Source organism: Ixodes scapularis, unplaced genomic scaffold (assembly GCF_016920785.2).
Source record: "Ixodes scapularis isolate PalLabHiFi unplaced genomic scaffold, ASM1692078v2 ptg001946l_1___fragment_3__unscaffolded, whole genome shotgun sequence".
Classification (NCBI taxonomy): Eukaryota; Metazoa; Arthropoda; class Arachnida; order Ixodida; family Ixodidae; genus Ixodes; species Ixodes scapularis.
In genome coordinates this window covers 1,814,564-1,828,428 of record NW_024610214.1, presented here as the reverse complement: position 1 = coordinate 1,828,428, position 13,865 = coordinate 1,814,564, and the positions used below count along the sequence as shown (strand labels likewise).

General features: G+C 40.6%; 1 protein-coding gene across 1 annotated transcript in view; it reads right to left on the bottom strand.

Moving 5' to 3' along the window:
- Positions 1-13,865, bottom strand: part of LOC115327728 (neprilysin-4-like) — a 148,116-nt gene that overhangs the window by 43,849 nt on the left and 90,402 nt on the right. The window contains exons 10-14 of the mRNA XM_040217273.1: positions 13,062-13,160; positions 12,930-13,007; positions 9,436-9,548; positions 9,296-9,354; positions 2,365-2,416 (exon numbers count right to left, since the gene is read on the bottom strand). Coding sequence (XP_040073207.1) covers positions 2,365-2,416; positions 9,296-9,354; positions 9,436-9,548; positions 12,930-13,007; positions 13,062-13,160 — 401 coding nt within the window. The remainder of the gene's footprint in view (positions 1-2,364; positions 2,417-9,295; positions 9,355-9,435; positions 9,549-12,929; positions 13,008-13,061; positions 13,161-13,865) is intronic.

Sequence of the window (13,865 nt, the reverse complement as noted above, 5' to 3'; positions counted from 1 at the left end):
CTGTAGGTGTTTAGGTCACGTGACATAAATTTTCCAGCCAAATTTAGAGGAAGAACTGAGTTGGTGTATACGTCATGTGACGTCAGGTCACGTGGCATCAATATCCCCCAGACATTGGCGGGAAAACGTAATTGGTGTAGAAATCACGTGAGATCTGATAACGTGACTTGAGGTCACGTGATCAGACTTAAACACCAATTTAGTTTCCCCACGAAATTGAGCGAGAAATTCACTCTGGACGGATTGACCAAAAAAAACTTGGGGATTAGGGGTTCCGTTAAGCGTTTCATGCTTTAAAACACACTTATCGTCTCTGCTTATTCAGTGCTCTTTGACCCACAGTATATTTCTCTCAGGAAAAATAAGTGGACGTATCTTTCAAGCGATTCGGTTATCCATATAAACACGGCGAGCTGATTTTCAGGAACTTGAGAACTTCAACGGGATATTTACTTGTCTCAGACCAAATAAATTCAATTGTTTCCATAATCGCGTCAAGGAGGACGGCGTTTTCCAGATAGTAAAATATAGTTGTGTTGACAACATTTGTGGATTTCGAATATTGATTAAAAAAGATGTCCGATCGGTCATATGTTTAGTTTAAAAGAAAAATCTTGGGAGGAAATCACATACAGGTCAGATTCTGCTCTTGTGAATTTAGGTCCTTCATTTTCCACCGTGAGTTTTTGGGTTTCGATGTTCGAGAATGGGCGGAGGCATACAAGTGACGAACCACATTCAAGACGTTCAAAAACGACTGCCACGCAAGAAATTGTAAACCAAATCTATAAAATGTTCTAGGAACTCGCCGAATATAAGTGCGTGAAATTATGAAACCTGTGAGGGAGCGTTTATGAACGAGTAGTTTTTACTTACTCTTCCGTGTTTTCGACGTACACAGATAAATAAAATATTTACCCCCGAGGCAGATTTCTCCGAATCGGTGAAAACCGAAAAATGCCAAATTTGAGTTGTCCTTGAAGTGGGAAAAAGGCCAGCTTTTCGGAAAAAAACGTTCTACCTTACTTTTTTTAATTTTTTTCCTTCTCATTGACCCGGAACACAACCGCACTGAACTATTATTATATATAATTTATACTAACGTTATATAATTTATACCATATTATATGATTTAAACTAACGTAGAAATATACTATTTTTTTTAGTAATCAGACAGTCGCTTTACAACACAAGCCCGACAAACATCGATTTTTCTCCGGCATTGAAATTAGACACCAAAAAACACCGACTCAAAGGAGAGATACTGTAGCGGTACGTTCCCGGCGTGTCCGCCGGAGGTTTTTAACAGACGTGTTCGTCTAAAGTTTATGAATACCACAAGAACATAAAAGACATTGGTTGAATAGAAAAAAAAATGAAGGACGAACAAGAAAAAGGAGGTGGCCCGAGCAGAGAAGGAACGACCGCATCCACGAGCTAGGGAGCTGATCAGCACCGGTTCCAGGTTCAGACTTTTCCGATGAAGTAAAATGTTTTAGTTACGTTTCTCGGCTGTTTTGTACAGTACTTGACCCGTACGCGGGGTGAACAGTCAGGAACGCTATAATATAAACACCAATAAATAACCCCCGAATTTCAAGAAAATTACATAACGAACACACGGAACCCTTCTTATAGTTTAGATACTAAGATAAAAGTTGCCTTTATGCAATGTGGGTGTCGCATCTCCTCAATCCGGTGCAAATTAGCTGGACTTAGCAATTTCGCTGGATGAGCAAGGATTGACAGAACTGAAGTTCAAAATTCTTCTGCATCCGCTATACTCGCTCGAATTTGCGTCCTCGTACTTCCACCTGGTGCCGAGACTTATAACAATTCTGACTGGTGGAAAATTTAGGCCGAATGAAAGAGGCCATCGAGGCTGGCAAGTATTTTTTGGGAACCTAGACGAAAGTCACTTTTCAAAGAGAATGGAGAATCTGGAGAAACATTGGACCGAGTATGTTGTGTTTTGAGGGTTATAGGATTAAAAATAAAGCATAAATTAATTAAGATTTAGTTGGCTTCCATACTAATTTCGGATACTTTCCAATATACGCTCAAATTGTTTGTATGTATTTTTTGTTATTTTTGTATTTATGCTACTGTGTGCGGTGTTCCGCGTATTATGTACTCATTGCACTGCAATGCGCATTCCACAATCAAGTCGCGAGGAAAACAAAGGCGAACGAATGCTGCCTCCCTAAAAAGCGTCAACATCAATATTTGTTTTACCAATCTCGAATGGTTGTCTTTTCAGTTATAATTACATTTACCACATTGTTGGTGCAGTGGCCGACACGTTTTCGTATTATAGAAAACCATTTATAGAACACACTCGATTGAATTTTTAAAACCACTTACGAAGGTATACCGTCTTCAAAAATTGGCGGCTGAAGTATTCCAGCAGGGAAGACTGAAATAAAGGAGGTATGTTTGACCTAAGTATTCAGCAACGAGAACCATTGATGCACTAAGTAAATAGTGATCTTTAACATCCTCACAAATACTAAAGAAATAACATTTTTGGAAAGAAAAATGCAAATGATCTGTAGTGTATGTAGGAGATGGATGCAAAAGGATGTGTAGTGAATTCAGAAAGGCATTCAGAAAGTTCATGCAATCCCTGCATGCATTATGAGGTGTCTAAGACTCTCCACTATGAATGACTTTTCTTTTTTCTGATTTCAGTTTTGTTTTATAAGAAAACGTTCTGTTCCGTTTGAGCTCAGGAACGAAGAAATAATGGTCAGTAACGGTTCCTTACACTTGGTGTTCACGTGCAAAAAAAAATCATAATAAAAGTAAGAAAAAAAGAAACGTTTGTTTTTATATAAAGTAGGTCGCCAGAATGCTTTAGCAAGTGCTCAGTTATTACAAAATGTTAAATTGAAGAATGCGGGGGAACAACACCGTGAGGAAGAATGACTCAAGGAGCTGTCGATGATCGCAGAAGAAGCACGTCATTAAGTGTACCCGGTGAATTGGATTACCTCCGTTCAAATCATGTAAATGTCAGCGCCGAGAACGCCTGCTCCGCATTGACCTGTGTGGCTGGTACTCAAGATCTACATGTGCTCGCGTTTACAGTTCCGATTTGGGTTTCATTCGTTTTTCCCTAGATGTCAATACATTCGTGCTTTTTCAAAGGCGTCGCACCATATCCAGCACTTCCAGCAAGCATGCCATGTCCAGTCAGCCTCCCTCACTTGTCGAATAAAGCTGAGCGTGAGCCTCAGTTGTTTTTTTTTCTTTCTGTAAAACGCTTTGCGAGCATATTCTGCTTCCTCTGACGTCTGCCACCTACCACCGGCTGTCACCTTTCTCGTTGTGTGGAGAGAATACTGAAGTACCTGTACATTTTCCATAAACAAAAAAAAAAAAGAATCGCTAAGTTTTTTGGTTTGACTCCGGAACAAGATAATAAAAAACGTTTTGATCACATTTTATTCCCGTCCAAATAATCGTTTTTGTTCTTTTTTTTTTCTTTTGACACACGGTTATTTATATAAAACAACGAATAAGGGAATTTAGAACATAATTTACAGCAAAGTTTTATCTGAAAAAGTTAGAAGCAAAAGTAAACTGAACATTTAAAGGTTAAAAGTAAACAACTTACGAATAATTGTTGAGCGCAAACATTGCATTGAATATTTGAAAGGATACCGGTAGTCTCCAGTGTTGCAAATCATTGTAGGAGTGAATGACTAAATTAAACTTTCCGTTTAGTGAGAAACATAGAACATAGTAAATATGCATTATACCTTATACTGCCAAATTATTGCTTTTATGAACGGATCTTGTTTAACGGAACTACAATTTCTCAGGTATCAAATGGGAAAAAAATCCCCCTTTTGTTTTTGCAAAATATTTCCGGCGGAAGAACGACCTTTCGGGGCTTCGCTTACTCCTTGTTTCAAGTCACAAGTGAACATTTAACCTAATTGGGTACATTAGATAAGCAAAAGGTTAACCCATATTTTAATAATAAAGTTAATCGAATCAATTAAGTGTATCGTTTATAACTACTGAAACATCGAAAACGCGTAAATCTAAGAAACGTTTATCGGTAGTCCCGGGCAGTGATTCAACCGAAGAGATTCCCGGAATCTCCTAGTGTCACTCAAAAAGAACGAGTAGTTTGCTTTGGCGGTCGAGTTCGACTACGATCCTTCAACTGGCTAAAACCAGTCATTTAATATTGCATCCACAGTAAATAAAAAAAAAACAAGTCGATGTCACGGGCACAAGCTGAGCCAGTTGCCTCATTGCTTATGAACGGGGCCAGCTGAACACGAAAAACACACAAAGAAAATATTATAACATTCGCACCGCTGGACTAGTAACTTTTAATAACGCCCCTTTTTTCTGCTAATCCTTGATTCCGCTTTCCTTTTTCTTTACACTAACTTAAATTTTTTAATTCTTTACATTGATTTAGGTTTTCGTTTTCTTGACACTTAATTTGGAATTTCATTTCCTGCAACGCATTGACCTTTCTGCTGTCGGAATGTTCCCATTCCTTCTCTTTTGTCTTTTTTTAAGCGATCTTCCTCGTCTTCTACCTTTGCCTGGAACTCAGGTCACTCCACAGGAAAATCTTCTCTGAGTTGTGTAGTGCAACAGAAAGGGCACTAACACAGTCCTCGCCTCTTTCTTGGATGGCTAGGGCTTCCAGCAGTTCACGGGCGAGTCGATTTTTATGTTGCCCCACGATGTTGATGTTGCACGACGCTGCCTCGCATTAGCATGCGCGACAATGGGCTGCAAGGTGCCCTGTTGCTGTCAACTTTTGTAGAGATGTGGCATGTCCCCTGGTTTCATCATTAATAGAGTTCCCTGTCTGCCCAATATAACACCTCCCAGATGTGAATGGGATGTTACCATCATCATCATCGTTATTTATTATACCTTGAAGACCCCGGGGGCATTATACAACGCAGTGAACACTTCAAAAGACAAACAAATAACACAACTTTTTATCAACAGAAACACGATGTAATCTAGTTTAGGGTTAGAAATAATAAGCTAATGGCTGCAGGAAAGTTCTTAGTGTCAGCTAAGGAAACAATTACGTCAGGCAGTCAGTTCCAGTCGTCAATTCCCAATGGTGAAACTAGACATTTGGTGAGTGACGGTTGACAACGATATTGGATTGAGTTTACAAGAATGGTCGAGACGAGGGAAAATGCTGCAAGGAGGCGATAGCAAACTTTGTCTGAGATGTCTGTTGTAATAAAAGACTCGATGAATAAGAGAAAGACGAGACACCCCGCACTAATGACAAAGGGTGTCAAGGTTAGCTGATTGGCGAAATCCTGATATGTTTTCGTTAGGGAGATAGCCGGAATAAATAAAACGGAGGGCTCTGCTTTGAACGGCATCCAGGCTGTTAGTTAGCCTGGATGCCGTTCAATGGCCAGGATGACCATATGAAAGAAGCGACTTTAGTTCTGACTAAAGTAGTATAAGCTAGTTGTTTTAGTGGGGATGGAACTTCTAAAAGATCTAAAACTATGCGCATCAAACAGAAGAGAAGGAATGAACATTCCGACAGCAGAAAAATCAATGCGTTACAGGAAAAGAAATTCCGAATTTGGTTTGTCGTCCTCGAGAAAGAAAAGTACGCAGAAAGAGCCGATTGAGTCGTCGCAGAAAATTTCATTCCAGTGGATCAAAAGTGAACTGCATCAATAAAAAAAGTCATCCTGAAGATACTAGAAAATAACCAGCTAGACAGACTTGTCACAAAAATCAAAGCAACGAAGAATAACCGTGTGTCGGTATTTTTCTCTGCCAAGACTCACAAAGAGGGAGTTCCGTTCCGGGCAATTGCATCAGAAAGAAATACTTGGCAAGCACAAGTGTCAACATTTCTGGCCAAACAACTCTCTTAAGTGTAGGTACAAGACCCTTTCAAGATTCCGAACTCAAAAAGTGTGATCTCCTTTCTGCAGGAAAATGGTTCTAACATTGCCTCTGTATTTTCCCTAGACACAAAAAGATGTGTATTACTCCATCCCCATTGCAGGCCTCCTAGGCCTGAAATGGGGATGGCGACGGTGGTGTCCTATCAAGATCGGCAGTATATGCAAAAAGGAGTGGATGCATCGAGTCTCGAGTGGCTCCTTACCTCAGCGATGTGTTCCTCGTAACATGCGGACTTGCTATCCAACGAAGCATGAAAGATCCCCGGATTGGAGTCATCTACCGCTACGTTGATGATTTCGTAATACTTTGTAACCCGGAGTTAGTAGAACAAGATAACGGTTGCCGCGAGTATGCCATGAGATGCTTTCAACAGAGCTGCTTAGGACTTGAGTTTACTCAGGAACTACCCGAAAACAAATCTATCAGATTCCTTGATCTTCCCTTAGATTTAAAGGTGGCCACGTCTGCTGGCGGTACCAAGCTCGGTCCTGCAAAGGGTGTCTTCCGTTCGAATCCGGACACTCAAAGGACGTCAAACGATGGGTTAGCCACGACAGCACTAACATCTACCTTAAAGAAGTCATGTGAACACCCGATCCGGAAGTGTTTTTACACTCAGATATCTAGGCCACTTGATTCTGGGTATCCGGAAACACTACTGGTATCAATATGCGAAAAAATCTCCCAGAGTTGAAGCGTGGACAGGAAGGCATCGAGTGAACAAAGAAAAATACTGGAAATTCCATAGTGGTAGCACCTTACCTCCATGGCATCACTCAGCGGCTAAAAAAGATCGCAGGCCGGCAAGGGGTCTAAGTGATAAGCTCCGCGCTGAACAAGATGTATTCTACTTGCGGCCGGGTAAACGAAAACAAACGTAGGCACCGAGAAGCACGTAACATCGCACACAAAACAATAAACAAGGTACGCCGAATGTCAAAAAGAAGTAATTTATAACATTTCATTAACATCTGGAAGGTGTTATATTGTGCAGACAGGGCGCTGTTTTAATGATAGAACCAGAGAACATGCCAAATCTCTGCAAAACTTGAGAGCAGCAGACACCTTGCAGCCCATTGTCGCGGATGCCAATGCGAGGCAGTGTTGTGCAACATCAAAATCGTGGTGCGACATAAACATCAACTCGTCCGTGAAGTGCTGGGAGCCCTAGCCATCGAAAAAAAGGCGAGGACTGTGGTAGTGCCCCTTCCCTTGCACTACACAACTCAACGAAGATTTTTCTCCGGAATAACGTGAGTTCCAGGCAAAGGTAGAAGAAAAGAAAGATCGCTTAAAAAAGACAGAAGAGAAGGAATAAGAACATTCCGACAGCAGAAAGGTCGATGCGTTGTAGAAAAATAAATTCAGAACTAAGTGTAAAGAAAACGAAGACCTAAATCAATTGTGAAGATTTAAACCATTTTAAGATAGTGTAAAGAAAAAAACCATCATCAAGGATTAGCAGAAAACAAAGAGGCATTATTATTGTTGCTGTTCCAGTGGTGCCATAGTTATCATATTATCTCTGTGTGCTTTTCATGTGCAGCTGACCCCATTCGCAAGTCGATATCATCTGCATACATTTTGATAAAGCGTTTGATAGGGTACCACACAGAAAACTATCAAAATCAAATTTCTTTGGACTACGTCAGATTATTATTAACTGAGTACGACTTACTATTCTAAACCAGGGGTCTTTACGCTTTTTGACTAAAGGGCCGTATTAGGCATCTTCCACGCTCATCAGCATGAAGAACAAAAAGTTATTATAAACGAAGAAAAACTAAAATAATAAACCCAACTAAGAATTTAAGCAGGAAAGTGAATTCTAAAGCAAGTACAAAAATTAAAAACCTAAGTTGGATGAATACACTTATTTCAGTTTGAAATTTAATAGTTAGTTAGTTATGAAGTTACACAACAATTATGACCACGAAAATTCGCCAAACATTAAACAAAACGCGTGGAAACTTTCGCAAATTCGCGCAGTGCAAAAGAAAAATGAAATGAATAAAACTAATGCTGGCACGATGTACATAAGAACACCACGGCATTTTACATAGTTACAAAATTGAAACATGAAACCTGAAACTAAGAATGGTGACACTGGTGATGAAAATTTTCAATCGTGGCAAAAGAACCCCGTTAAAATGCAGTTACTTTCAGGTCAAACGTCTTCAGGACGATTGTACTACCCGTTCAACAGCAAACTCTCCGTAACAACTAACATCACTAAATGTATATCTTGACCGTTTAGAGGAATCGCGCTACACGTGTAATCTAAAAATACACTTTGTAAAGTTTTTATATGCCCATATTTCTAAGAAGCGGAGCTTCCTTGTGGTTCGATATTTCTATGGTGACAAAGAGCTGGAAATAGTGCAAGATTTCAAGTATCTCGGGGCTACTTTCCCAGCAGATTTGAAGCGGAGTAAACGCATTGATACCACCTGCTTAAGAACATAGAGGAATGTATGCTTGCTAATGAAGAAATGAAAGCACGCAACCAGACAAGTTAAAACTGGCTCGTATGGAACATACATAAACCCCACCTTAGGAGACAGTTGTGACATATGGTACCCTTATACCAAAATATTGATAAATTGATAAAAAAGAGGGTGCAAAGGCAATCTTTCCGGTTTATTCACTCCAACTACACGAGAATGACACCTTGAACGGAAACGCTCCAATCGAGCAATCTACAACCATTTCAGACAAGGCGAAAAATCCAACGCTTAAAATAACTTTTTTTAAATTATTAACCGCAAGTTTAATTTTACTCCAAATATATATATTCGCCCAGCAGGTAAGAAGGGTCAGGCAGATTACACTAATCCAAAACAATCCAAACGTCCTACAGTCGAAGCGACCTTTTCAAGCAATACTATTTTTTTTATAAGACCGATTGAAGCCAGGAGCCGACTGCGGAACAAGATCGTCTATGTAGAAACGGCACCCCAGCCTTTGAACTTTAATCACTCTGCTGTTAACCTGTTAGAGTGACAAACTTGTGCTGCGTACGTGTTGATATGTTTTAATTGCCAACCGCTCCCTGCATTGATGTGTGTATGTTTGTAACGGATACCCTCTGAGCAATGTCACTCAAGAGAATGTTGATAGTATTTTCAAATAAATAAATAAAGACAAAATATAGAGCTACTCTAAGGTGCTCCTGCATAGCTTCAGTCTCGTTTCGATTGGTTTACTAGGCAAACCCACAGCGCAATAAAATATTCATTTGAGAGATTCCTTAACAACGTGATCTAGTGTACCGTGATTACTTTTTTGAGCCTAAGGAAGGAAAAGGGAAAATTCAAAATGGATTTCTACTGCTCTGGAATTTATTCTTCGTTTGAGTACTTACGGATCTCGTTATTGAATTCAGCGTAAAAAGCATTTGCCACTCCCACACCTTCGAACCACCTGGATAATTTCATAAAAGAATTGTAACTCTCTTCAATAGTAACAAATAAATTAAAGAAAACAAGCATTGACAATACTCACTCATCTTCTTTCTTATATGGTTTTCGTAAACTTAGATGTTTTAGAATGTGGCTATTTAGATTCAGGCCGTTCAGAACATTCAGAAATGAATGGTTTAAAGAAACTGCAGGCACCTATAAACAAAAAACATAATTATAATTTCCATGATGCATGATGTATGATGCAAGATCCTTCTTGAACTTATAAAGGAGGCATTTGTGAAATGTGTACTGCGTATGAAATTAGGTTTTCCCGTTTACTTGGCATCAGGTGCGAACTGTGAACCGGGTGTGAATTATGCAGCAGGTGCGTACAATTCAAGGAAAACATTTTTTTAACCAGAATTTGCCTTGAGCAGACTATCCACTGTGAGTCTACTCAAGCCTGAAGATAGGGTGTGATTTATGCAGCAGGTGCGTACAATTCAAGGAAAACATCTTTTTTAACCAGAATTTACCTTGAGCAGACTATCCACTGTGAGACTACTCAAGCCTGAAAATAGGGTGTGATTTATGCAGCGGGTGCGTACAATTCAAGGAAAACATTTTTTTAAACCAGAATTTGCCTTGAGCAGACTATCCACTGTGAGACTACTCAAGCCTGAAGATAGGGTGTGATTTATGCAGCAGGTGCGTACAATTCAAGGAAAACATTTTTTTTTAACCAGAATTTGCCTTGAGCGGACTATCCACTGAGAGACTACTCAAGTCTGAAGATAGGGTGCTCACATATTGCATATCTAAAGATAATTACGTTAAATTCACTTTGCCTTCGACTCAAGTATTTATTTATTTCAACTGTACTCTTTTAAAGTTCAGTGTTGTTGATGAAAACCCTCCATAATCGGCCAGCCGCATGTACAGGGTGCTTGTTTTTGAACTCGAACATATATTTTTATAAAAAGGAGGTGAAGGCTAGGTGAGTGCCGGTCTTCGCCCTGTTTTTATCAAGCAGGACAAAAACTAGATGAGGGAATAATCGTCATGATACGTTGGCTCAATAACTATATATTTTTTTAATTAATTTTAAATATTGGTTTAAGGAAATACGTTTAAATTGCAGTATTGACGGAAATTATTATTACAGGACAGAACGATGGATAGGTGTAGCAGTACTACATAAGTTTTTTAGGATTTAAGTTATCAACTTTCACGTTTTTATTCCAATTTAAAAATTGCCCGCAAAAAGGGTGCCGCAGCTCTGCCGACACTGTCGCTTGGAAGAGTAACGCAGTCGTTTCAGTCACGTTTTCACTATCTCAGCAGTGTGTTCCTGGTCGGTGCGCCGACGACACGTGTCGACGTGACCGAAACGACCACGTCAGTCTACTAAGCGTCAATCTGGGCAGGGCTGGCGCCCATTTTGCTACTGCACCTTTACATTTTTTTATTGATCTTTCCTTTGAGATCTCTTGCCGTCACTAGGATATATACGTAAAGCCCCTCGATTGTGTTTGCTTTTATCTTGCAGGTAGCGTCAAACCCGCCAGCGCACAAGGCTCGTTTCTCAAGCCGCCCTTGGAGGCGCATGGCGGCTGAGCACCCTCTCGTGGCACGTGTCTTGTGCGTTTCCACAATTGTTGGCAGTACTGGTAAAAACGCCTTTATTAAGGAGTTTTAGATATACAAAATACGCAGAGTCATCTACTAGGCGCGAGAAGATCAAGATCCGCCATCTTGGTAGAGTCAAGAAATGCTGCTGGACGGGTTCGTGCGCGCTGGTATGTGCTCCGCGATTTTCTTTTTCTTCCGGCTAGACGTCATGAAATGGCTGTGTCCCTCTCTGCAAGCAAGGTGGCGCCAACGACGGCAATGGGAACAAGGTATGTGTCAGAAATGTATCGTTTATTCGTTTGATATATTTATCCGAGCCCTTGAGCAGTTTGCACGAGGAAACCACCGTCGGGTTTTCCTTTTTATTTTGGCAGTTGAAATCATATCGCTAAAAACTACATATGTTTTGAAAATAACTCTTTGGGGGAACTAAAATGGGTGGTGAAACTTTGCGTTCTTTAATTTGCTGTTCGAAAATAACGCATAAAGGCGCCGGTGTCATGCTCGTACTAGCAGTCTCGTGCACAAAAGGATGCTAACTATCGCTAATATAATGCACTGTAGGAAAGGGCACGGCTGTTTTCAACGTACAGGATTTGTGTGTATCAGGGACTGCAACCTTGCAGGAGGAAACTGTGATGGCGCAAACCTTTTAACTTCCTTCTCTACTGCGATGCATTCGCGACGAGTGCTTTAAATCGCGGCGAATTTCTGATAGTGAATCATTCTATTGCTTGTAAGCTTCTTTGTTACACTTCGGTGGCTGCGAAGGTACTGCTCTAACCTACATAAAGCCTCACCCACAGCAAGGTGCGAGCCCCGTTGTGAGCAAACGTTCCCTAATGATTTTACCGTTTCGCGTCTTTGCAACTTGTCAGTGCACTGAAGTGCCACTATGACGTCCTAAGTGCAAGTAAACTACAAAAACGTCTACAGTGCCGCCTTTGGAGCGACTGCGACGCTTCTGAAAGTGTCTTCTCTGCGCGAGTTTTCATGCACACAACGAATTTTGCGAAGCCAAGTTCTCAAATTTGTCCTTTCGCGTGCGCAAAACACAATTTGTAAGATGGGAAGTACAGTGAAAAGGTGTCGACGTGCCTCGGAAGTAAATGTGGCGACTCAAATCTGAGGTGGGATGCTCCCGATTTTAAACGAACACGCATAGAAGCGAAATGTTCATAAATGGTGCGTTGCTTCCAAAACACACTTTCAGCAAGTTTAACGTCCTTGGCCCACGTTCATATGCAACAGTACTTACATACCTTGAATCGCAGACCTGTGTCGACACCGATGAGGGCCGCGTGCACGCTCCGAAGGCAAAACACGTTCGACTTTCTCTGCTGGCGAGACGACGTCGCTGTCGACGCGCACAAGTTGCGAGCGTATCGTCATAAAGGCCACTTATAGCTTTTAAATTTTTTCGCGGCATGCTATGGTTTACTTCGTAAAATTCCATCGTTGCGTCAATCCTCCGGCGGCCTACATGGTTCATGAACGCGCTGAAGCGGCTCTCCGGCTCTCCCAATTGGACTTAACAAAGATGGCCGATATGAAGCTTGCACTGAATGTTGCGAGACGTGCTAGCAATTCGTACATCTCCTCTAATGCCGTTGCAACATGACCCTAAAAAGTAATAACTGAAAAGTTCACGAACGGATTTTAGTTTAAATAGCCTGCTTAGCATGACGACTTTCCTTTCAACTAATGTCACCCAAGCTTCATAAATACATTGTAAAGAGGGCACGTGTCTAACTCTCACTCGGTTTAAAGAGACAGTTGGAATTAAAATTAAACACCCTGTATACAAAATATCAGAAAAATGCAGCCTATAGGTTGTATTCTATATCTATGCAACCTCGGTATATATCAAGACTAGAACGCCTGAAAATACCTAGAACACAGAAACAAATCTCACCACAGTATGAAAGATTATTATTTTGTAATCGACGTAATATAACTTACGTATTCGTAAAAGCCATTAAGATACGTCTCGTTCAGTATCCAAGAAGGGTAACCAATTTTTGCTACCATTTTTTGAAGCTGAAATGAATGACATCATTAGTACATGCTCACAATACGGATAAGGGTCAGTACCTTCTCGATTGCTTCCTTACGTGTAGAGTTATCCATCCATGTATTATTTTCAAGCATCTCTACAAAAGTACTTTTAAGCACACCTACTAATGTGTCCATCTGATGAAAAAAATAATCATCTTAAGAGAAATTTTAATATTTAATCGCAAGAATTTCACCTGTATAATTTATATCTTCGCCCCATATTTTGTGAAATATCCCAAGATACAAAATACGAGTAATGTACTGTTTTTATCACAAAACAATCGGTCGCTTACGCGAAACGCCAACTCCACACTTTTTTTCTTCTTTGTACTATATTTGGCATAGCTTGGCCCCTGCTCCCTTGCAGTTTCACATATAGCAAAATGAACAACGAAGCAAGATTCTAAAGCACTGTAAGCAGCTTACAAACTATACATTCTAACGTTGATCAGATTACACAAGTTGAGGTGACCACTAAGTCGTCGTCGTCGTCGGCGCAGCTCGAGCTAATGGATTGAGCTCGAGCACATTCAATCTGCGATGTGATTAGCTAGAATCTGGCGATGTCTCTTCGGCCTGTCTTGCAGTAATACACAGTTAAGCAGTAACCGACTCACCGAATTACTACATTGGCGACGAGGGTCAAGACAAGAGCGAACTGAACAGGAGTAGATCACATTCATGCAACGAGGATGGTGGAGAATTCTACCCATCGCTTATATGGTTTCGAGACATTCCGCCCGACGAGGAGCATTGGAGACTGTATCATATGAGGTTTCAAGCTTGTCTTGATGTCGATGAAGTTATGGTGGACGCTGACAACAACTTATATCGTTTCAG